Source organism: Saccharomyces cerevisiae, chromosome XIV (genome assembly GCF_000146045.2).
Source record: "Saccharomyces cerevisiae S288C chromosome XIV, complete sequence".
NCBI lineage: Eukaryota > Fungi > Ascomycota > Saccharomycetes > Saccharomycetales > Saccharomycetaceae > Saccharomyces > Saccharomyces cerevisiae.
In genome coordinates, this window is record NC_001146.8 from 64,957 (window position 1) to 88,824 (window position 23,868).

General features: G+C 39.1%; 11 protein-coding genes across 11 annotated transcripts; 8 read left to right on the forward strand and 3 right to left on the reverse strand.

The window, feature by feature from the left end:
- Positions 1–787: 787 nt before the first annotated feature.
- TOS6 (Tos6p) lies at positions 788–1,096 on the forward strand (the record flags this gene model as incomplete). Its single annotated transcript, NM_001183138.1, has 1 exon — positions 788–1,096. One exon carries the CDS (start codon positions 788–790, stop codon positions 1,094–1,096), a length of 309 nt encoding a protein of 102 aa, NP_014099.1.
- A 464-nt stretch (positions 1,097–1,560) lies between these two features.
- On the forward strand, positions 1,561–3,489 carry TRF5 (non-canonical poly(A) polymerase TRF5; the record flags this gene model as incomplete). Its single annotated transcript, NM_001183137.1, has 1 exon — positions 1,561–3,489. The coding sequence occupies one exon, from the start codon at positions 1,561–1,563 to the stop codon at positions 3,487–3,489; it is 1,929 nt and encodes a 642-aa protein (NP_014100.2).
- Positions 3,490–3,958: 469 nt separating this feature from the next.
- CLA4 (serine/threonine protein kinase CLA4) lies at positions 3,959–6,487 on the forward strand (the record flags this gene model as incomplete). The annotated part of the gene is made up of 1 exon (NM_001183136.1): positions 3,959–6,487. One exon carries the CDS (start codon positions 3,959–3,961, stop codon positions 6,485–6,487), a length of 2,529 nt encoding a protein of 842 aa, NP_014101.1.
- Positions 6,488–6,716: 229 nt separating this feature from the next.
- On the reverse strand, positions 6,717–11,627 carry MON2 (Mon2p; the record flags this gene model as incomplete). The annotated part of the gene is made up of 1 exon (NM_001183135.1): positions 6,717–11,627. The coding sequence occupies one exon, from the start codon at positions 11,625–11,627 to the stop codon at positions 6,717–6,719; it is 4,911 nt and encodes a 1,636-aa protein (NP_014102.1).
- Positions 11,628–11,989: 362 nt separating this feature from the next.
- On the forward strand, positions 11,990–13,564 carry MRX6 (Mrx6p; the record flags this gene model as incomplete). Its single annotated transcript, NM_001183133.1, has 1 exon — positions 11,990–13,564. The coding sequence occupies one exon, from the start codon at positions 11,990–11,992 to the stop codon at positions 13,562–13,564; it is 1,575 nt and encodes a 524-aa protein (NP_014104.1).
- Positions 13,565–13,702: 138 nt separating this feature from the next.
- Positions 13,703–15,304, reverse strand: RIM21 (Rim21p; the record flags this gene model as incomplete). The annotated part of the gene is made up of 1 exon (NM_001183132.1): positions 13,703–15,304. One exon carries the CDS (start codon positions 15,302–15,304, stop codon positions 13,703–13,705), a length of 1,602 nt encoding a protein of 533 aa, NP_014105.1.
- A 379-nt stretch (positions 15,305–15,683) lies between these two features.
- MSB3 (Rab GTPase-activating protein MSB3) lies at positions 15,684–17,585 on the forward strand (the record flags this gene model as incomplete). The annotated part of the gene is made up of 1 exon (NM_001183131.1): positions 15,684–17,585. The coding sequence occupies one exon, from the start codon at positions 15,684–15,686 to the stop codon at positions 17,583–17,585; it is 1,902 nt and encodes a 633-aa protein (NP_014106.1).
- A 264-nt stretch (positions 17,586–17,849) lies between these two features.
- PUS4 (pseudouridine synthase PUS4) lies at positions 17,850–19,061 on the forward strand (the record flags this gene model as incomplete). Its single annotated transcript, NM_001183130.1, has 1 exon — positions 17,850–19,061. The coding sequence occupies one exon, from the start codon at positions 17,850–17,852 to the stop codon at positions 19,059–19,061; it is 1,212 nt and encodes a 403-aa protein (NP_014107.1).
- A 151-nt stretch (positions 19,062–19,212) lies between these two features.
- On the reverse strand, positions 19,213–20,859 carry MID1 (Mid1p; the record flags this gene model as incomplete). Its single annotated transcript, NM_001183129.1, has 1 exon — positions 19,213–20,859. The coding sequence occupies one exon, from the start codon at positions 20,857–20,859 to the stop codon at positions 19,213–19,215; it is 1,647 nt and encodes a 548-aa protein (NP_014108.1).
- A 402-nt stretch (positions 20,860–21,261) lies between these two features.
- Positions 21,262–22,284, forward strand: RFC3 (replication factor C subunit 3; the record flags this gene model as incomplete). Its single annotated transcript, NM_001183128.1, has 1 exon — positions 21,262–22,284. The coding sequence occupies one exon, from the start codon at positions 21,262–21,264 to the stop codon at positions 22,282–22,284; it is 1,023 nt and encodes a 340-aa protein (NP_014109.1).
- A 656-nt stretch (positions 22,285–22,940) lies between these two features.
- Positions 22,941–23,780, forward strand: PCL1 (Pcl1p; the record flags this gene model as incomplete). Its single annotated transcript, NM_001183127.1, has 1 exon — positions 22,941–23,780. One exon carries the CDS (start codon positions 22,941–22,943, stop codon positions 23,778–23,780), a length of 840 nt encoding a protein of 279 aa, NP_014110.1.
- Between the last annotated feature and the right edge of the window lie 88 nt (positions 23,781–23,868).

Genomic DNA, 23,868 nt, shown 5'->3' on the forward strand with positions numbered 1-23,868 from the left:
TCTCAAGACGTGGTCCCATTTTTTTTTACTTTGAATTTCGTCAGCAGTGTGACATGGTTAGAATGTAACCCCACATTTGCAAAGAGATTGTTACAGGAGCGTTCTAATTGTCCCGTACTGGTACATTCATAAGTGAAAAGAAAGCCATATCGGGCGCGCTGGTTTGTGAGCCACAGAAACCGGACAAGGCACTTCTTGAATACTTCCCAAGGAAAGCGCCAAGGTTTACGGTTCTGATGGGAATGCAGGGGGGAATCTAGTCTTGAAGTATCCTTATTCCTTAAAAAAAATATTGGACATCCTCTTCGAAATTAACAACGACGCCAAAAACTTGTCTATGTTTTCAAAACCGCGCGTCACGAAAAAGCAGGAAGCACAAAGAAGTGACGCGAAAATGACGGTATATATAGCCATTAGCAGTCGCCAAAAGGTGAAGATCCTGACACGAAATGTAGCAGAGTCACTACATTGATACTGATCTTGTACTTCCGAATAAGGCACCGCCAGATCAATTCTGTCTGATTTTGGCGTCTTCTGGTATAGTCTTGTAATGAACGGTGGTGATTCTCGAGGAAAATAAAATTCGTGATAAATACATGCATGTGTATATATAAGGCGCTATATATGGCCTTGAAACTTTGTTATTACGCCTACTCCATCTTTATTGGTACATATATCATTTAAAAGAGTAGTCCATAGAAAACCAACTGCATTCCTTCCTTATCCCTGCCTTCGGCTAATTTTAAACCAACTTTTTACCTTCCTTTAATATCAATATCAAAATACAATGAAATTCTCTACTCTCTCCACCGTTGCTGCCATTGCCGCATTTGCTTCCGCAGATTCCACCTCTGATGGTGTCACTTACGTAGATGTTACCACCACCCCACAAAGTACTACATCTATGGTCTCCACCGTGAAAACTACTTCCACTCCATACACTACAAGTACCATTGCCACTCTATCCACTAAATCTATCAGTAGCCAAGCTAACACCACCACCCATGAGATCAGCACATACGTCGGCGCTGCCGTTAAAGGCTCCGTTGCGGGTATGGGTGCCATCATGGGTGCTGCTGCCTTTGCTTTGTTATAAGTTGCATGGACAACTTAAACTAGGAAGGATATTCCGCTTCATTTCATTAATTTCACATTTTTTTATCTACATGATATGTATTTTCCCTCAGTTACCAGATTCGCTAGCTTCGAAGCAAGGACTCCTTGGTCATACTTAATAAAGGAACGTCTGCTTCATTCTCCTAAAGTTCCTTTCGATAAGGACGCAGAAGGCACCTTACTAGACCATTGTATAAACTCATAACTACATACTAATTCAACGATATGTTACATTTATTTTCTTGTGGTTACCCCCCGCAAATTTCCAGGCATCTCATCTCATCGCAGTTAAAAAAAAAAAAGTTGTAAAAAGGTAATAAAGCGATACTTGATGAAAGCAAACATCTGTAATAACAGTTCACAAGGTTAAGCTGGTTCGTTTCACTAGCGTATCATTTTTTATTTTTCAAATAAACAAACGAGGGCGGAGTTTATTGGGTCGTCATGACAAGGCTCAAAGCAAAATATTCACCTACAAAAGGTAAAAGAAAAGAAGATAAACATACAAAACGTATGCGTAAATCATCCTTCACAAGAACGCAAAAAATGCTTGAAGTATTTAACGATAATCGCTCGCATTTTAACAAGTACGAGAGCCTCGCTATCGACGTTGAAGACGATGACACTTTCGGAAACCTAGTCTTAATGGAAAATGATAAAAGTGATGTCGACATACCTGTAATAGAAGAAGTCACATCAAGTGAAGATGAACAAAGGGCAGAATCTAGCAAAAGAAACAATTCTCTCGAAGATAATCAAGATTTTATTGCTTTTTCGGACAGCTCTGAAGATGAAACAGAACAAATAAAGGAAGATGATGATGAAAGAAGCAGTTTTCTGTTGACCGATGAACATGAAGTTTCTAAGCTTACTTCACAGCAATCTCTGAACACTGAAAGCGCTTGCAATGTGGAGTATCCTTGGATAAGAAATCATTGTCATTCGAAACAAAGGAGAATAGCAGATTGGCTAACTTCAGAAATCAAAGATTTCGTTCATTATATCTCTCCAAGCAAGAACGAAATCAAGTGCAGAAATAGAACGATCGATAAACTACGCCGGGCGGTCAAGGAACTGTGGTCGGATGCAGATTTGCATGTGTTTGGTTCTTTTGCCACCGATTTATATTTGCCGGGTTCTGACATTGACTGTGTCGTAAACAGCCGGAATCGCGATAAAGAGGACAGAAATTACATTTATGAATTGGCGAGACATTTGAAAAACAAAGGGCTAGCTATAAGAATGGAGGTTATTGTTAAAACGCGAGTGCCTATTATCAAATTCATAGAGCCCCAATCACAGTTACATATCGACGTTTCATTTGAAAGAACGAACGGGTTAGAGGCTGCAAAACTCATCAGGGAATGGCTAAGAGACTCTCCAGGGTTACGTGAACTGGTACTGATAATAAAACAATTTTTGCATTCAAGACGATTGAACAATGTGCACACAGGAGGATTGGGAGGTTTCACAGTAATCTGTTTGGTTTATTCTTTTTTAAATATGCATCCGCGAATAAAATCAAACGATATCGACGTTCTAGATAACCTGGGTGTTCTACTGATTGACTTCTTCGAACTTTACGGAAAAAATTTTGGTTATGATGACGTTGCTATAAGCATATCTGATGGTTACGCCTCTTATATTCCTAAATCGTGTTGGAGAACTTTGGAACCTTCAAGGAGTAAATTCTCGCTAGCTATTCAAGATCCTGGTGATCCTAACAATAATATAAGCAGAGGCTCCTTTAATATGAAGGATATAAAAAAGGCCTTTGCTGGTGCCTTCGAACTGTTGGTCAATAAATGCTGGGAATTGAATTCTGCTACATTCAAAGACCGCGTTGGAAAAAGTATACTCGGAAACGTGATCAAATACCGTGGGCAAAAGAGAGATTTCAACGACGAAAGAGATTTAGTGCAGAATAAAGCCATCATTGAAAACGAGCGCTACCACAAGAGGCGCACGAGGATAGTTCAAGAAGATTTATTTATAAACGACACCGAAGACTTGCCAGTAGAGGAGATCTACAAACTTGACGAACCTGCAAAGAAGAAACAGAAGGCAAAAAAGGATAAGAGAGAAGGGGAAATCAAAAAGAGTGCCATTCCATCTCCACCTCCGGATTTTGGAGTGAGCAGAAGCAAATTGAAACGCAAAGTGAAAAAAACTGATCAGGGCTCTCTCCTACACCAAAACAACCTCAGCATAGATGACTTGATGGGACTTTCTGAGAATGATCAAGAATCCGATCAAGATCAAAAAGGAAGAGATACCCCTTCGGGACAAGATGAGAAATCACCACTGGAAACTAAGACAGTAGATGCTCAAACGAGAAGGGACTACTGGCTCTCTAAAGGCCAGGCTCTTTAACACAATATAGACTCTTATAGACTATTTACTATTTATACAAGAATACCACATCGATGTCCAAGTGAAACAATAAGCTAATGATATCAAACGCGTGGGTATTTTCCCTTTCCGGAAATATAGAGCCACCAAAAAAGGATAGTTTCCCGATATGGAAATTTTCTCGAGCCGGTAAGATGACGAAATTTTTCATCTCTGGCATGATAGAAACATAGTATGGAACGTGCAGGAGAGTCTGATTCGAGACACATAATTTGAAAGAACCTTCTAGCCTGAGCCTTGTACATGTATTAGCGTTGCCAGTTATTTGCTTCTGCTGCTAATAAGATCAAAACCTTAAGTCCTTTATTTCGATCGAACGTACTGCGCTACTGAAAACCATTGCATCTTTTGCTATCATTCATTCCTGGTGGTTTCTTTGGTGTAATAAATCGAACAGTGAAACTGAAACATAAAAGAAATAGTGCAAAATATGTCTCTTTCAGCTGCAGCGAATAAGATATCTGACAACGATTTCCAAAATATCGGACCGGCACCTAGACCTCCCAGTTCAAATAGCCAGGGCCGTACTTGCTATAATCAAACGCAACCTATAACCAAACTTATGAGTCAACTGGATTTAACATCAGCGTCCCATTTAGGTACAAGTACCTCCAAAAAAAAAAGCGGGTGGGTGTCCTACAAAGATGACGGTATACTTTCATTTATATGGCAAAAGAGATACCTGATGCTACACGATTCGTATGTAGCCCTTTACAAGAACGATAAACAAAATGACGATGCGATCTTGAAGATACCACTAACTAGTATTATAAGTGTAAGCAGGACACAGTTGAAACAATATTGTTTTGAGTTGGTGCGCTGCAGTGACCGAAATTCTGTATCATCAGGATCCTCGTCCTCTTTGAATGTATCATCAGACAGTAACTCCAAAAAATCAATATACATTGCTACAAAGACAGAAAGCGATTTGCATAGTTGGTTAGACGCCATTTTTGCTAAATGTCCATTATTAAGTGGTGTATCTTCTCCAACAAACTTCACACATAAAGTTCACGTTGGTTTTGATCCAGAAACAGGTAGTTTTGTTGGTATGCCCACCAACTGGGAAAAATTATTAAAGCACTCCAGAATTACAGGAGAAGATTGGAACAATAATTCTGCGGCTGTCATTCAAGTGTTGCAGTTTTATCAAGAGTATAATGGAGCCGGAAATCCCACAAATACTTTAGACAAGCCTCAAAGTGGTGAAACTTCCTCCTCTCAAAAATCGCTGCCAAACAGCTATAATGATAACAAACTCAGAAATAATTCAGTAAATTCAAAGTCATCTTCAGGCGTTTCTTCAAGTATGGTATCACAGAGGAAAACCTCACAACCACCAAATACCAAATCGCCTGTTTCTCTAGGAAGCGGCTCACTGCCACCAATAAATACAAAATTGCCCACTAGTCAGTCAAATATTCCAAGACACTTACAAAATGTTCCCAACCAACAATATCCTAAGATGAGAAACGGACACTCCCCAACCAATGGCCAATTTCCTAGGGGACCTATGCATCCAAACAATTCTCAACGATCTTTGCAGCAGCAGCAGCAGCAGCAGCAGCAACAAAAACAACAGCATCAACAATATCCATACCACCATCAAGGACCATCTCCATCTCCATCCCCATCTCCGTCTCCATTAAACCCTTATAGGCCACATCACAATATGATAAATCCTTATTCCAAACAACCTCAATCGCCATTAAGTTCACAGTCGACCCAAAACCAAGCAATTCCACGTTATGCACAAAACTCAAGTCCTACAGCCGCACACTTTCAACCTCAAAGAACAGCTCCAAAGCCACCAATATCAGCTCCAAGGGCGCCATACCCATCAAATCAAAATGCTACTAGTAACACACATGTACAGCCTGTTGCACCTAAGAATGACCAGTCAACCCCACAAACAATGAGGCAGGCCCCAAAGAGACCGGATGCAGATGTCGCACAACCGGGTGGTGTGGCCAAACCGAAGAAGCCAGCAAGGCCTACCATGTCAACTGCAGAAATAATGAGTAAGCTGAAGAAAGTCACCGTAAATGCGGATCCATCTCAATGCTTTAAAGTGATCGAGAAGGCCGGTCAAGGTGCAAGTGGGTCCGTCTACCTTGCAGAGAGGACGCATATTCCGACAGAAAGTAATATGATCGAACTCATAAACAATGATATTGATGAGCCGCACGTAGGAGATAAAGTTGCTATCAAGCAAATGGTCTTATCTAAACAACCTCGTAAAGAACTCATAGTGAATGAAATTTTGGTTATGAAGGATTCACGTCATAAAAATATCGTCAATTTTCTCGAGGCTTATTTGAGAACAGACGATGACCTATGGGTTGTGATGGAGTTTATGGAAGGAGGTTCACTAACAGACATTATCGAGAATAGTCCCACCAACGATAATTCACATTCACCACTAACAGAACCCCAAATTGCATATATCGTACGAGAAACTTGCCAAGGCTTGAAATTTCTACACGACAAGCATATCATTCATAGGGATATTAAATCAGATAATGTCTTGCTGGACACTAGAGCTAGGGTGAAAATTACCGATTTTGGGTTTTGCGCCAGATTAACTGATAAAAGAAGCAAAAGAGCCACTATGGTTGGGACACCTTACTGGATGGCACCTGAAGTTGTCAAACAACGTGAATACGATGAAAAGATTGACGTATGGTCTTTGGGTATCATGACCATTGAAATGCTGGAGGGTGAACCACCATATTTAAATGAAGATCCACTAAAGGCGTTGTACTTAATTGCAACTAATGGTACACCAAAGCTCAAGCATCCAGAAAGTTTGTCTTTAGAAATTAAACGCTTTCTAAGCGTTTGCCTTTGCGTAGATGTTAGATATAGGGCATCAACCGAAGAGCTTTTACACCACGGTTTTTTCAATATGGCATGTGATCCAAAGGATTTGACATCACTGTTGGAGTGGAAGGAATGAAGCACACAACTATTTCTATAAGCATATCATACATACTACAATCTTATGTATTTCTTTTCTTTTAGCTATGCATACCAATGGCATAATATATAAATACGTTCACCTTAAAAGTTTTTTTTTTAAAGTAAATAAAAAAAGACCTGCAACGATACAATAATCAATCCAATGTCGTTTAATATTACTATTTATCCTACGTGATTTTTAAAAATATTCGTCCATGCTTCAGCTTCTAGTCTAGTTTCGTAAATCCAAGTGATAATTCCAAAACTTTATCTTGGAGGCCATCCATTTTATGAGATACTGGGATGGTTCTTAAAATCAACGGACTTAATGTTTGTAGGTTTTCAACTCCAATTTGTTTGTTGCCAAGGGTCGAATTTTGATCTAGAACACCTCTTAAAATCACGCATAGCCCATTTAATAGAGTAGCTAGTTCTGTTTTACGCAATTTTGGTATTGGTGCTCGCCCAATCAAGTATTCATCTGAGATATATCTTCTAAGAGCAAGGGCAATTCTTGCAGAAAGATAAGGAGCAGTTAACTTTCTTAATTTCTCGTTTGTGTTCAACATAAAATTAACCAAATCTTGCAAGCACTCTAAAGAGCACTTATATTTTGTCTGAAAGCGAGGATTTGTGGTGGATCCAAATATACATGAAAAATCGAACGAAGATAGTTTTTGAGACAATTCAGAAAACGTACCACAGTCTTGCATCAAAGCATTTTCTAATTCATCGAATTCATATAAAAATGAACAATCCCAGACGGCATAAATGAAAGTGTCTAATTGCCTTTCATTGAAGAGATCAATGATTCTGTTTTCCAGCAATATCTCCCTATATTTGGAATACTCATTCAAATCGTCTATCTCGGTTAAATTATCGAGCTCTGGGTTGATTCTTTGTAATGTGACAACAATAACATTTATAAATAAATCACAAAAGTTATCCTTTAATGGATTTTCTGCATCTTCTTGGAGTGATTTGAAAATTTTGTTCGACAAATCACAGAAGCAATTGGAAGCAAGAACCCATATGGGGATTTCATCACTCTCTGACCCTGTAATAAGCGATTTTCGCTTGATGATTTCAGCCAAATTTTTCAATATTCTTAAAATATGCTTTGCTTTCAGTGTGGATATACCAAATTGATCTATTTTTGCTATTCTATTTCTCAGGTTAGAACATGACATATAGCTGATTGCCTCAAAAGTTGGTAACCTGTTAAGTGATGCTTTTGGAAGCTTTGGTCCAAGTTTTTTTGTTATTTTTTCCCTTGTATCAAAAGCCAATATCGATATTGTACTTAACTGGAGAAGAATCAAAATTTCTGTATCTTTAGAATCATTTGTCATAAATATATCAAGTCCAGACAATATGGCCTTTTGCATAGAGGACGGTTTAGTTTTGTCTTGGACAAACTCAGGTAAGAGAGGATATTTTATGGCAGAATTGAATAAAAGAAGAACTTTTTCCACAAATTCATCTGTCATCGCATCGTATTTCGATATTAATTGGTAAAGAGGAGGAAATCCGGTTATTAGTTCGTATATACAATCGTATTCAGTTTTGCTCGATGCGTTTGTGGAGAGATCACTGTACGTAATATTGTAGTCGGTAAATATTTCGCAGCACTTTTTCAATATATCTGATGGAACGTCCTCAATAGTGATGATTTCTTTCAGCAGGGTTTGATAATTTAATATTACAGCATTCTTGGTATTATTAGAAGTGGAAGACAACAATCTTTTCAAAAAATCTAATAACATTGACCATTCCTTGGCGCAGGTAGTGTTGTTTTTGAAGTCCTTAAAGTGTTCCGGATAAAGCTTAATTAATCCTTGCAATGTTACATTTATAAAATCAGTTTCATTTTCGAGTTCTTCAGTGGACCATTCCTTGGTAAGCAGTGGTTCAATAACCTCTAAGAAAATTAGGTCCCATGGGGGGAAGCAAACAGAATGGGAGTCGATGATTCTGAAAAAAGTCTGCACAGCACCGTTTTTAACTTCTACTCTATCATCATTAGTACAATTGATCAAATTTTTCAAAAGATATATCCATAATCCGTTGTAAAGTTCCCAATCATGAGATGAACTGGATGTAATGATTTCAATTAATTTTTGATTATTAATCTTTTCGGAGAGACTTCTACGTTTCTCATCACTTAAATTTAATGTTTCGGGATTGAAGCGGACTCTGAGATAATCTCCAACTAACCAGAACTGACTAATAGAAGAAAAGGAGATATTAAGATTTCGCTTCTGACTTACGAAATTGACAAGCGTATCAATAACGAATTTAATGACACTCATAGGTAAACTCTGTAAGAAATCATCAGAAATTAGTTTAAAAACATCGTATGACACTTGGATCATGTTCTTATGCTTCTGAACGATACCTTCAAATAAAGATGAATCATCTATATCCTCATTCACGGAAAAATCAGTATCCTCAACTGTCCACTCGAATGGTGAATTAATGATGTTGAAAATATTGGTCCAAGAGTTCATTAACAGTTCACCAAATTCGTTCAGAATCTCTTTTAAAGTTAGTAGCAATTGAAAAAGAATATCTGATTCAACATTGATCGTCCCATTGTATATTTCCTGCTTACCAATATCCAACTGTTTTATCGAGTTTATCGTTGCCATCAAGCTATCGATGACTAAGTTTTCCAATGTACCAAACTGTTTCACTTTATTATCTTGCTCATCGGAATTACCAACCTCATTAGTAGCCTTTTTGATGATATCTGTAAACACTCTCACTGTGTATAAACGTAAAGAATCGTTATCCATTTCACGGTTTGATATCAATTTGATCATATAGGTGGAAATCAAACTCCAAAGTTCTTTACCATTTTTTCCAAAGAGAAATTTTTTGCAATTATAAGTTGCCAGTTCACCAATTTTGTTAACAAAAAACGCCTTGTTGTAAATGCATGGTATAATTTCATCTTTTGCATCTAAAGGATGATAGCCAATGTCATTATTCAGGTTGAGGTTCGTTTGTTCTAAAGTGAGGGTATTTTTTGAGTCCAAAATTAATCTGGTTAATACCAAATGAAAAGTTGAGCAAGAATAGCTGCTTGTACTTTCAAAAAATTTCGTTAGAGAGCTTTCAATAGATGTAACGTCTGATTTAGTCAGTATTGGAGGTGGTGGAATATCTTCAGAGTAAAAGCTCTCTTTGAAATCTGCTGATGGACCATATATGTAGTAAGTTATCCATTGCCAGGTTAAAAAAGTGTACCTCCAGCTTTCTGAATCGAAAATAGGACCTAGTGATATTGATAATGATATTAATGCCCTTAGTAAACTAACTTGTCTTGAACTAATATTCCTGGGGTGCAAACGCCTTTTCATTTCCTTATTTTGCGCAGAATCTGCAATCGACCTACTTGGATTTTTTGTTGATTCTACGGGACTGGTCGTGACACTAGATGTGGATATATTTCTTGTATGTTGATTTTTTGCTGACTTACTTGTATCATTAAAAGAATATTGATTGGATGATGTAACGTTGTTTGTTATCAAAATCGAAAACAATTTCATGCATGCCCTTAATTTGTCCTTTAGTGACAGAACGCCGGCACTATGAGCTAATTTTTGAAAAGCTCTAACCACCAAGTGGAATATCGATGTCTCTAAGGAGGTCGAATATAAAAAGAGTTTGTTTAGCTCAAATAGGCCAGAAAACAGGCCGCTATAAACCTTTACAACTGTCGAATCATTTCCAGTTCCCTCTTCACGTTCTTTGTCCTCAATTTTCTTCTCTAGGGGAGAGCTTTCCAGAGCCGATTTGTTCAACCCCTCGCATAAGTGGTTACAGATGGTCAGAATTAATGATATAATGTAAGTAATATTAATGGACGGAGCGTTTGATTTGTCCAATAAATGCATAAACTTTGTTTTAACTGTAGAGTTTTCAGTAGTTATCAAGGGAGAATCCATTTTCTCGACTACTTTTGATGGCGCCAAGAAAGTAATATACTCTGGCGAATTTAATAAGACAATACATTCTTTCAAAAGATATTTGAACACATGTTTTTTATCTGGATAATTATCATAGTCCATATAGAGTGTATTGACGATTTCGGGGTCTTGTGATAAATCCTTGAAAAGTTCTAGAGATAGTACTCTTTGCCATCCACTTAAATTGGATTCGACAGATATGCCATGGATTAACAGCGACAAGATGACCTCTAATTCTAACTCGAGTATGCTTAGGTACTCTTTTCTTATCAACAACTTCAAACAACGACAACTCCTTACAGCGGTGGAGAAGTGTCTCGAAGAAGATATGCAACGTAGAAGCAATGGAATCGCCTTAACTCTCAGTAGATATTGTAAATCTTGGCATTCTAAAAGATTTTTCTGACTATTCTTCAAAATCGATTCAAGGATTTCCAGGCCATAGTCTATTGGGATGTCCCCAATGTCTAACAGCATCTCCTCGTCACTAACTGCCCCATTTGAGCTTATTTCATTTAATGAACAGATATTATCGAACAATTTGTTAGCATCGTATCTATAAACATTGACCTTAATTGACTCACTATTACTTATGAGGACTTCATATTGTTTATCATCCACTACAGATTCAATGGAAAGCCTATCAAATATTTCATCGATAAGCTGCTGTAAAGTGGCACTCGCAGTACCAACTACTACGGGTGCCTTATTAGGTACATGCAGCAGATTTGAGCAACACAGCAACAACTTCTTACAAAGCGGCCCATAGATGAACTTCCCGTATGTCTTAAAAAAAATGGGTACCACCTGTAAAACTTTTAATTGAATCTCCATCGCGAGATGAGTAGCCTCAATGAAGGCATCCAAAATTTCAGACAGCCGGCTTCGAGGAATAGATGGAACGGTTGACAGTCCCTGTAGGCATTGCATTGCCAGGGTCGTCATTTTAGCATTCCTTGATTGGCAAGCCAACACGAAAGGGAGTGCGAAATCCGGATGTCTTTCTAGCTCCTCAAAACTATGTACTCTTTTCAATATCTCAATGGATTTATCACTAGCATGGCGAATGGTTGAATTTCTTCTTTTCGATTCGGAAGATAAAGAACGCAATTCTGCTTCAAGTTGCCTTTGCATGGAGTCAAACCCTCCAGTGTTCATGGCCATATGAATGGTGTGTAACAGGTCAAGTTGGTTTACTTTCTTTGAAAATCACTTGTATTGCATACAGTCTACAGGCTTTATTTAGCTGGGCTTAGGTCACCTTAATTATTAACACGGACGATTTAAAGGTCATCCACGACGACCAGCCGGCTTTATCAGAAAGTGGGATAATGAAGACTTCGCAATGACTTTATGAAGAATAAGAGCAGGAGGTTTGAGGAAGTCTGCAACTCGATCTGAAGAGAGTATTTGTTAGCTGCTAGGACAATATTGGTATACCCCTTTAGTGTGCTCAATTTTTGGTGAAAGCAGACCGTATCATTAGATCATTGCAGAAGTAGTGAGATTTAGTCGTACGTTACGTCATGGAACACCAAGCACTTCGAAGGCTTGTACTGTACTGCCCCAATTTCATCCGACGTGGTGCTCTTAGGCAAAATATGACTAGAGTGAGCTGTAGACATATGTCAGGCAAGGGTGGAGGGAGAGATGAGAAAGGTGATTGCAATGAAGAAAAGGATTCTTCCAAAGATTTGGGGAGGGTACCGTCGAAGATGAAACGAGCATATGATGGTGAAACAGTTATTAAAGAGGGAGATTCGCATGCTGAGTCGCTAGCGCAGCAGGGAAAGCAGCCCACAGACCTCGCATATAACAGCAGATCGAAGATATCTGGTTCTAATTTGCATTTATTGGTTCCTAGAGTTGCGTCTACAGACTATATTTCGAATAAAGAGGTTCACACGGAGGGCCTGTTTGCCGGCTATCGACCCTTGTTTCTGGGGAACTCAGGTTTTCCGTCTGATGCAAGAAAGGGTAAAAACTTTCATGAGTTAGACGACGTTCTTCCCAATATACAGGTAGTGGACGCTTCCGAGAAAGATGGCAAACTCAATGTGCAGGAGATTATTGAGGACTTACAAAGAACAAGTTTGAGAGAAAGCATTCATAGTATGGAACAGTTACCATCTTCGCACAAACGTAAACCCGTAATACCGTGGGACGCATCTATAAGTGGCATGGTTTATAATGACATGCCTTTCAAATATGTGCCCAAAAATATTATTCTGAAAATGAAGCCATTTAAACTTTTGCGTATTGAGAGAAAAAGTCAAGCGAAGAATGCAAGAAAGCCTACTATGATAAAACTTCAGTTTCACAATCGAAGAATCAATGACACCCCAGAGTTAGTGAATTTATACCATAATAAATCCCGTTTGCACGAGTCACTTTACAATACAAAACCCCTTCAAGAATCTGGATATTCAAGTGCAAATACAAGTAAAAGACAGAAAATGTTAAAAGCAAGAAGCGACTTTGAACATAAACAGAAAAATTATGCATACAAACACACATTTATCAAAAATGATCAGGAACTGTTCCGCAATGAACTAACTAAGTTAAATAAGATACTTGCTAGAGAATTCAAAAAATTGACAAAGCTATCCATACATAATGAGTTCAAGAGAGAACACTTGCCCCTGGCCGTTTATGTGAGCAAATCAAAGGGCACAAAGAAACTGTTTAGAAGATCACTGAAGATGAAAATCATGGACCACATATACCCAGTTTATACCACGATATTGTCAACTTTAACAAATTCCAGAGACTCTAAGAAATTTGAAAACAAAATCAAGGCGTATATTGAAAAAATCATAGTGCGGTTATCAGATGAAGTACCATCCACATATTTTTTCCAAGATGGCGTAGATTGTATTATTCAACCAAGTCCGATTCATAATTTCAAGAGAATGCATTGGTTAAGATACACCAAGAGGCACAATACCTTTTGGGGGAGGACTATACATAAGGACGTTCAAGTCAGCTTCAATGACAAGTATGTTGTTACTAGGAGCGGCGTGAGGTATACGAGGTATCCCACTAATTTGAATACACAATTATTGGAAACTGCATTTGAAGAATGGGACTACTATGAGTGATTTTGCATTGAGTACTTATCCACTGCTCTATTATGTGACATATTCGCAATTCGTGTAAATATTATGCATATGCATCTTGAGCATGCATGGAATATATAAATATGTAGGTTTGTTGTAATACTGTTTCTGCTGTGTCCTTCAAATATGGCCTATATGGTCGCTGGTAAAAGTGGCAGAGCTATTGTTATTGCCTTCACTGCCAACTTCATATTCATCGTCATCTTCATCTTCCGCGTTCTCATCGTCATCTTCATCTGAATTGAAAACGACATCCTTTGTCGAATAAATGTATATGCCTGGTTTGTCTAATCCCAACCGTTTCCTGACCATGGCCTTTCTCTGTTTGGTTTTTTCATTTTTCGAGCTGCTGCTATTATTGTGGCCTACGCTTTTCTGGACGATTTGGTCTGTAAAGTATAAAATTTTATCACGCGCATAGCCTAATTTCTTCAGCGCTACATCTTTATAAGTTCCCCTATCATTGAAATGCATTCGATCAATGCTTCTGCCCACTGATATCTGATCTTCTGGGTCGTAGCGTGATATGGTCTGTAAATCACATACTTCCGAATTACTTGACGTATCGTGCCGATCCGTTGATGCGTCCTGAGATTCCCTCCTGGTTAAAGCGTTTTGAACCCTTAAGGCGTACTTGGCAAACCGATAGTCTTGTTGCTCTTCCTCGAAGATAGGTCTTCCCAAAATGCTTTGCGCTTCCTCTTTTCTTTCCAAAACATTTAATCTATCCAGCCACTCCCATGTGATCACGGTCGAAGTGACATAGCATGTCGTGTTAAACACTTCACCCAGTTCCGATATCCATAAGTTCGACACATCGGCAAGGAAGAAACCCGGTAATAGAAGCACCACAAGAATAGTCAATAGCGTAAGTAAACCCATTTGATTGAATTTAAACCACAATTTTTTTTTCTGCCAGATGTGATAAATGACGATTGATGCATATGACGTGGCGATGGCAATACGGAAAAGGTAAACAAATGGCCGCAGAATCTGCCAGTCATTTCTGTGTTTTGTAGTATGGTTAGCAAACGGTGGAATTACCCATAAAATATTTGCGGTTATTGTTAATATCACCCCAATAAAAAAAATTATTCTCTTTTCCTGAGCTCTTTGAAATAGCCTAATGACAATGCCGACTTGGCAAAATTGGAACATTAAAGTAGCCAAGAAATCCAAGACAACAAATGTCATATCATCGGAAAAGATGTGCATAATGGAATGAGCCCGAACGACACCATAGACATTGTGCTCTTTTTCCAATCTCCGCAACACCTTCGTGATAAAAATCGTTAAGTTCAACGAGGCTAACAACGAGGCTATCCTCAGTAGTTGTAGAATTCTCTTATATGCGCGCCCGCTGATATTTATACAGCATATCACAGTCAGGAACACTGTGATGACAAAATTAGAAGTTATCGACAAAATCACAGCATAAATCGCATACTCAGCAGAACCGCCGACATAATCGCTTACTTGAATGAATTTTTGCCAGTCATTGATCACCTCATCAAGATACCTATATGGGGAAGAGTTTCTTAGCACCGTAGATACATAAACGGGCACTCTTTCACAGCAGAAACTCCTAAAAGTAATATCTTCTGCATATACTGCCGAATTGTCATAAAGAGGCAATTGTATCAGCACCCCTGAACCTAGCTTCATTGGATGACAGCTATTGTAAGCAGCCAATTCTTCTGGACTATGTCTCCACAAGTTCATGTTTGCAGAATCGACTATTCATCGAGTGTCTTCCTCCTTATGTGCTACTAAAAACGATAGTCTAAAATGACTGATTAAGTGCGCACAGGAAAGAAGAAAACAGGTAAAGGACACCGAATCTGTAGTACCAGTCTTTTGTCTTTCTTGTAACTAAACGATGTGGGTTGCTCTTCTAAAGTACTTATCTTTACTCGCCGATACAACGGGTTCCATCTTCTCTTTCAATAGCTGCTATTTTTCTGTTCGGGCAGTATCAGAATTAACAGGATCAAACCTCGTTTATGTCACGTAGAAAGAAAGTAGCTAAAAATAGCTAAAGGGACATCTAGAAGCTTTGTAGGAGTCAAAGAGTTGCGCACCCAGAACCATTGTAATTAGCATGCAGAACGATCAACAGAGGTTCTCCCTGCAAAATAGGACGGTACTGGCGCATCCATACAAAAGGCTAGGAGGGGCATTTACGGTGAAATCACCGTCTGTTCCTAACTTTCATGATAAAATGCATTCAGATCATAGTTCTAGCGACTCAGCTCTGGTGAACGGAAGCTTTAGAGCGAATGATCATCGCTCTGTGGAACCAAGTTGTTTGGGCCAAGCATCCCCCTCTGAACATGATGGGAATTTAAGCGTTATTGACCTGTATGGAGACGAAGTGGAATCCCAACGTGCCGAAGGAGAGGATGATGATGATAATAATGGCGATAATGGTAACGAAGATCTGGAGGAAGTGCACAGTGATGACCTCGATTTGGTTCCTGATGATGACAACCGTCAGCGTGTAGAATTGGAGGGTGCCGCTAGTGCCACAAGTGCGAATTCCAATGGAATCAACAATACCCATTTTGATCGATACGGTTTCAAAAAACAGAATAATTACATATCTGAAGCAGAATACGATAAGTGGTGGGTAGAATATTCGCAGTACTGCGTTCGCCGTAAGCACAAATGGCAATTGCTGTTGGAGAAAAGTGGGTTGCCAGTGACCGATGATTCTCCTTCACGATTTCCATCAAAGAGTGAACGGTTAAAAAGGTATGTCAGAAAGGGCATTCCAGCGGAATGGAGAGGAAATGCATGGTGGCATTTCGCTAGAGGGCAAGAGAAGTTAAACAAGAATAAAGGCGTCTATTCACAACTTTTACGAAAGATGAAGCAGATCAAGAAACAAAACCCTAATGAAAAACAAGTTCAAGACTTGGATATTATTGAACGTGACTTGAATAGAACATTTCCGGACAATATACATTTCCAAAGTAGCTTGCATAACAAAGAGGGACCTCCGATTATAAAATCTTTACGCCGGGTGCTTGTTGCGTTCTCTCTCTACAATCCGAAGATTGGCTATTGTCAATCTATGAACTTTCTTGCAGGCTTGCTATTGTTATTTTTAGACGAGGAAAGGGCCTTTTGGATGCTAGTGATTATTACTTCAAGATACCTACCGGGGGTGCATAATATCAATCTAGAAGGTGTTAACATCGACCAAGGGGTACTGATGCTATGTGTCAAAGAATATATTCCAGAAGTTTGGTCGTACATTAAGCCTTCCATTGACCACCACCAAAAAAATAACAAAACTTTTTCTCCGTCAAATAAAAAAGTTTTATTCAATATGCAAAAGAATGAGTTCTTGTACAGACTTCCGCCCATTACTTTGTGCACGGCGAGCTGGTTCATGAGTTGCTTTGTCGGTGTAGTGCCGATAGAGACCACGCTTAGAATATGGGATTGTCTGTTTTACGAGGAATCACATTTTCTATTCAAAGTTTCGTTGGCTGTCTTAAAATTGAGCGAGCATGACCTTTCGAAAATAAAACCTCGTAACAATTCGTTGAATTATTCTTGGGGCTCTAACTTAAACCAGAGAGGCGGATCAATGGGCCAAGAAGATAGCGATATGGAAATTTTTCAGGTCATACAGACATTCCCTAAGACATTATTGAACCCAAATGAGATCTTTGAGAAAATCATTTTCAAAAGGAGATTTAATTTAAATAGGTTAGATCAGGATGAAATAGACAGGTGTCGAAAATTTGTTGCCGCTCAGCGTCTCAAATTTAAGACATATGGTGAACTTCTTGGAAATTCAACATCAGAGGCAGATTTGCCAATTAATGATAATACAGATAATAAAGGTATCCACATAACAAGTGATGCAGTCAATGAAGCATTATCTTCAGAGGTATATGGGTTTAAAAAGAGCCTAGCTGGAGTTCATTGGAATAATAGCATCAAGGAGAAAGTGAAGCAGATGAGGAAGAAAAAAGACAAGGGTGACTAACTTTTGCTTCCTGTTTTTGTTTTTGCATAAACAAATATGTGATAATTAACTAGCATATAAAACATATACATATACACAGACTTATTTTTTTTTGAGCATCTATATTTCAGAGAATTTTGTTTGGCGTTTTTTCTCTGGTATTGATCTGGCAATTTTCCATGATATCTTCTAACAGCGAGGTGAAAAATTTGTTAAAGATGAGCTAAGCTTGTAAATTGTGTAAGTTAGGGCATCACATAAAAAGAAAACTCAATCAAGGGGAACATGAATGGAATATTTGCTATTGAGAAGCCTAGCGGTATTACATCCAATCAGTTTATGCTAAAGTTGCAACATGCTTTAACTAAAAGTCAAGTATTCTCGAAGGAAATTCAAAGGGCAACAGCGGAAAGAAAGCAGCAATATGAAAAACAGACAGGTAAGAAGGCCAGCAAGAGGAAACTTCGTAAAGTCTCAAAGGTAAAGATGGGACACGGAGGCACTTTGGATCCGTTGGCCTCTGGTGTCCTGGTAATTGGGATTGGAGCGGGCACCAAAAAACTTGCAAATTATCTTTCAGGCACCGTTAAAGTCTATGAAAGTGAAGCCCTGTTTGGTGTTTCCACTACTTCAGGAGATGTAGAAGGTGAGATTTTGTCCCAGAACTCCGTTAAACATTTAAATTTCGATGATTTAAAGACTGTGGAGGAAAAATTTGTTGGACAATTAAAGCAGACGCCGCCAATATACGCAGCTTTGAAGATGGATGGCAAACCCCTGCATGAATATGCTCGAGAAGGAAAGCCTTTACCTAGAGCCATTGAGCCCAGACAAGTTACTATTTATGACTTGAAGGTGTTTTCAGACTCTCTTAAACGTGATCATGACTATCCCTTATTGAGGCCCACTACAGAAGAAGCTGTTGATACCGTGAAAAATTTGAATGCAAACATGCTAAACGATGTTTTATACTTTTCAAAAGAATATACAGAGAAGCACGGCCTTGATTCTGAGGTGGCAAAGGTAGAAGAACCATTTCCGCTGAGTGAACAAGAAGAGCAAGAAATCCAAAAAGAAGGAGATTCTTATAGGGCTCCAAAATTGCACTTCAAAGCTAATGTGTCTTCTGGAACATACATAAGGTCCTTAGTGAGCGACATCGGTAAATCTATGAGGAGCTCATGTTATATGGTGAAATTGATACGTTTGCAACAGCAGGACTGGTCTCTTGAAAAAAATAATGTGTTCCAATTAACGGATTTTACTGAAAGAGACGAGAAGGTGTGGAGTAAGGTACTGGAGAAGGTTCTAGACGAGGGAGCAACTGTTGATGTTATAGAAGAGCTAAAGAAAGCAGAAAAGGAAATACCAGCGGACGTGAAGGAATGTATAGTTTCGAGTGATCAACCTGGTGATGAGGCTACGGCTGAAACAATTGAAACTGCTAACGCCGAAGAACATTCTAATACACTAAAAAGAAAAATCGAACAGGTGTAAAAAAGAGGAAGTTCGAACCATTTTTTTTTTTGGTCTTGTGAAGACTACGCTCTCATTTTATCTATTTTTTTATGTGTATATATGATTTAAAAAAAATCGATGTACTTATGCATTTAAATCGTTCAATTTTTTTGTGATAGTTCGGTCTCTTCTACGTATCGTCCAATGGATGAATTACCATCAAGGATGAGTTACCTATATAATTACAGGTTGAGTAGTCAGTGTCCATATAGAAATTGTAACTTTGATAAAGAAGATCTTCCGTAGTAAGATCATTCGGACAGGAAAATTGAAAATCGCTTGGGCAATTTCGTACTAATGTATAGCACATGTCAATACAAGGTAGAATTTCGTAATAGTCATCCAAAGGTTTAATAAATTTATTCAAATAATCATTACGGTTGTGACTTTTATCTCTGTGGATGTAGTATTGGGAAGACGTCGTGGTGCATCTCGGAATTGATACTGCACATACCCAATCACGATAAGCTTCGGCACAATCGTCACAAGTCATGACCGGAGAATATCTTGCGTCTTTGTCTGCGTCACAGGATATTAACTGTAGAGCTTTGCTAAAATTTGCATATAGTGCCTCTGCAATGTGGTCATATGTCTGCGCCATGAGAGTTTTATTACCCACAGAAAATGAGGATGTAGGAACAGAGTAAGCGACGTCACTGCAGAAGTCCAAACCAAAGATCAAAGAGCAGACATCGGTACTTCTTGTGGTAAAATAAACATGTGAAAATAAAATGCCGCCCACACTTGACAACCCATCACCATTACTGATTTTCTTTGTCAGGTACGCTACATAAGTTGTTGAGGCATTCAGTCCTGTCACGTAAAACATTTCTGTCACGCTACCACCATATTCTGTAATTTTTTTTTGAATCGCCAAGTCAGTACGCTCTAAAGGATTTGTACTATTTGACGTAACTGTTGCATTTGATGTATTTTGGGAAGACACTAAATATGGTCCATTTTTCACAGCACAAAGAGATAAATTATAGTTTTGGTTTAGTTGAACAGAATCTTCGTACGAGTAAACATACAGATCGTACAAGGATGGATCATATATTGAATAATTGTGATAAACTTTGGCGTCTGCGGTGACATTCCCCGTTGATAGTAATGCAGAATTCATATCAGTGTCCAGGACCTCTACCCAAGGCCTTACATCCCACTGAAAAACCAAATCGTTCTCAGAGATACTCAGTCTATATTCCCAATTTTCAGAGGCGTCGGAACTGGACAGAGGTTGCTCCGTAGTGGAATTCACTAGCTCAGCGACCACATAAAGATTTGAATACGTGGAGGTAGCGTTCGAGCTAGAAGACTGCACTGGACTGATGGCTAATGCTTGGATGTAGCCATCCTGAAAAACTGCACTTTGACCTATATTTGGGTTCTCTAAAACCGTTTCATTAAAAGAGTAGTATATTGTTAAATCCACATCTGATCTATTCATGGGCATTTGGCATATATTGCCGCTAATAAACATTAACACTTCATACGTGGGAGCAAACCCATAACCGGAGGCTTCTGCGTCAATGGTAAATACAAAACTGTCTTTTTTGCCCGCTGTTATGTTAGATAAGATCGGGGTCCATTCATAAATGCTATCCGAATTGATGATTGTTTGTTGACCAGTAGCCATAACGTTTTTCTCCCATCTATTTAGGCTGGGAAACTTTAAGGAAATATTCTTATTTGCGAAAGGATTGAAGTCTTGGAATAAACCGTGAATAGAAGTGGTAAATAGGCAGTAAACCACGAATAGTGCTTGCCACACTATCATCCTTAGAAATAATACTGCCGCTGGACAGAAATTGTAGTGTTACGGGTTTTACTGCAATTCAGTATGGCAGTTAAGCCAGTCAAGTATTTGAGAAATAGCCAAAACGGTACGTCAGCCGGTCGAAATTATTAGGGAAATTTTCCGCAACCAATGGCTCAGTTTCAGTAACCTGTTCTTGAGAAAACAACACGTTTACTTGTAGAGTTACTATTGCGGTCCGATGGCAGCGAAACTATATCATTATTATATTATGTATGGCTTCTCAATTTTGATCTTTTTTTTTTTTGGTCAGTACGCGATTTTGAAAGAAATGGAAAGAAGCTATAAAGAGCACAGGATAAATATCTTTTCAAAGCTTGAATAATTTTATAAAAGGTGTAGGAACAGGCCCGACATACAAGAATGTCGACAAGTACAGAGAAGAGGAGCAAAGAAAACCTTCCATGGGTTGAAAAATACAGACCCGAAACGTTGGACGAAGTGTACGGACAAAATGAGGTGATCACCACAGTTCGTAAATTTGTAGATGAAGGTAAATTGCCACATCTTCTATTCTATGGGCCTCCAGGTACCGGTAAAACTTCTACAATTGTTGCTTTGGCACGTGAGATATATGGTAAGAATTACTCGAACATGGTTTTGGAGCTGAATGCATCCGATGACAGAGGTATTGATGTGGTGAGGAATCAAATTAAAGACTTTGCCTCTACAAGACAAATCTTCTCTAAAGGGTTCAAGTTAATTATACTGGATGAAGCAGATGCCATGACCAATGCCGCACAAAATGCGTTGAGAAGAGTTATAGAACGGTACACCAAGAATACGCGGTTCTGTGTATTGGCCAATTATGCGCATAAACTTACACCTGCGTTATTGAGTAGGTGCACGAGATTCAGATTTCAGCCCTTGCCCCAAGAGGCCATTGAGCGTCGGATAGCCAACGTCTTGGTGCATGAGAAGCTGAAGTTGTCTCCTAATGCGGAGAAGGCCTTAATAGAACTTTCTAATGGGGATATGAGACGTGTGTTAAACGTTTTGCAGTCTTGCAAAGCTACTTTAGACAATCCCGACGAGGATGAGATCAGTGACGACGTTATCTATGAATGCTGTGGGGCACCCAGACCAAGTGACTTAAAGGCAGTATTGAAGTCGATACTGGAGGACGATTGGGGTACCGCCCACTACACACTTAATAAGGTACGCAGTGCCAAGGGTCTCGCGTTGATCGACCTAATCGAGGGCATAGTGAAGATACTGGAAGACTACGAACTTCAAAATGAGGAAACAAGAGTGCATTTGCTTACCAAACTGGCCGATATAGAGTACTCGATATCCAAGGGTGGCAACGACCAGATTCAGGGCAGCGCGGTCATTGGCGCCATCAAGGCCAGCTTCGAGAACGAAACTGTTAAAGCCAACGTATAATCGACGCAAATATGTATAGATACAATATGTACAGAACAACTGCATTGTGCAATATAACAACATAACACAACGCCCAGAACGAAATAAAAAAAATAAAAGAAATAGATGAAAGCATTTTCAATTTGCATACCGGAAACCGTAAATCAATTGGCGTCTAGCTAACAACTGAGAATGCGAATCGCCAAATTGTTACAGAAAGTAGCATTCCGTTACGTGATCTGTACTTTAACCTCTTGGACGTAAAGAATGGCAGAACTCTGGCTCTAGTGTTCTGCGAATGCCAGATCGGGAAATATTTCCCAAAAGGGCAACAGCGGCACGAACAAGAATTTCGTGTTAAAAATCGCGTCCGGCGCGAAATTTTTCGCGGAGGCATGCGACGCAAAAGCGACTCGAAATGTCGGGAGCCAAATGAGGCTACAAGGCTGTGGGCAGATTTTGGCGTTATTATGGAGAATAAAAGGAATGGTAGCTTCCATATAGCGATAGGAAAACATATATAAGGTCAATAGGCCTACATGGTAATGGGATTGATAAGCTTGTCCTTAACTCTTGTGTCTTGGAATTACTATTGCGTACATCAGCAATCATCCATTGTCAAGAACAAAAACGATAACAAAAACAATCAATTATACAAATAACAGTAAAGTAATAAAATGTGTGAATACAGCAAGGCTCTTCATATTCTGCTCAAGTCGCCAGTAACGGATGACATAATAAAATTCTTAACAGACACAACATTGAGGGTTGTTCCTTCAAGCAACTACCCCACGCCTCCCGGTTCTCCAGGAGAGAAACACCTCACAAGGCTGCCATCGCTAATGACTTTTATCACTAGATTGGTCAGATACACCAACGTCTACACACCCACTCTGCTCACCGCTGCGTGCTATTTGAACAAATTAAAGCGTATTCTGCCCAGGGACGCTACTGGTCTCCCCTCGACCATCCATCGCATTTTCTTGGCCTGTTTGATACTGAGTGCTAAGTTTCACAATGACTCTTCTCCTTTAAACAAGCACTGGGCTAGGTACACCGATGGTCTCTTTACACTAGAGGATATCAACCTTATGGAAAGGCAGTTGTTACAGCTGTTGAACTGGGACCTCAGGGTGAACACAGAAGATTTGATCCTAGATCTGCAGCCTCTATTAGAGCCCATCAAGCAAGACTTGGCAAGATCCAGCGACCAAAGGAAGAGAATTAACATGATGATGTCCATGAACAGAAGGACTTGTGCTGGCACGAGTCCTATCAGATCAAACAACAGATTCAAACTCTACGAAAAACAGAGAAACGTGTCGATAGCATCCGATTTAAGTTCTGCTACTCTAGTCGACAGTTGTAATGATCTAAGAAGGCTAAAAGATGTAACCAACATAGCGAACAACACAGTCGCTAACACGAATTACGTCAGGACGGTAGAGAAATGGAACGACAATGTCAACAGGCAAAGTTGGGATCTGGAACAGATCATGAGTCAACATGGGTTTTAATGTGGTAAACAAGATGGCCCTTACGGGGCTCTTAGTGGGAGAAAGATTTTTAATAGAGCATAATTAACGGATACATAATATATTATAA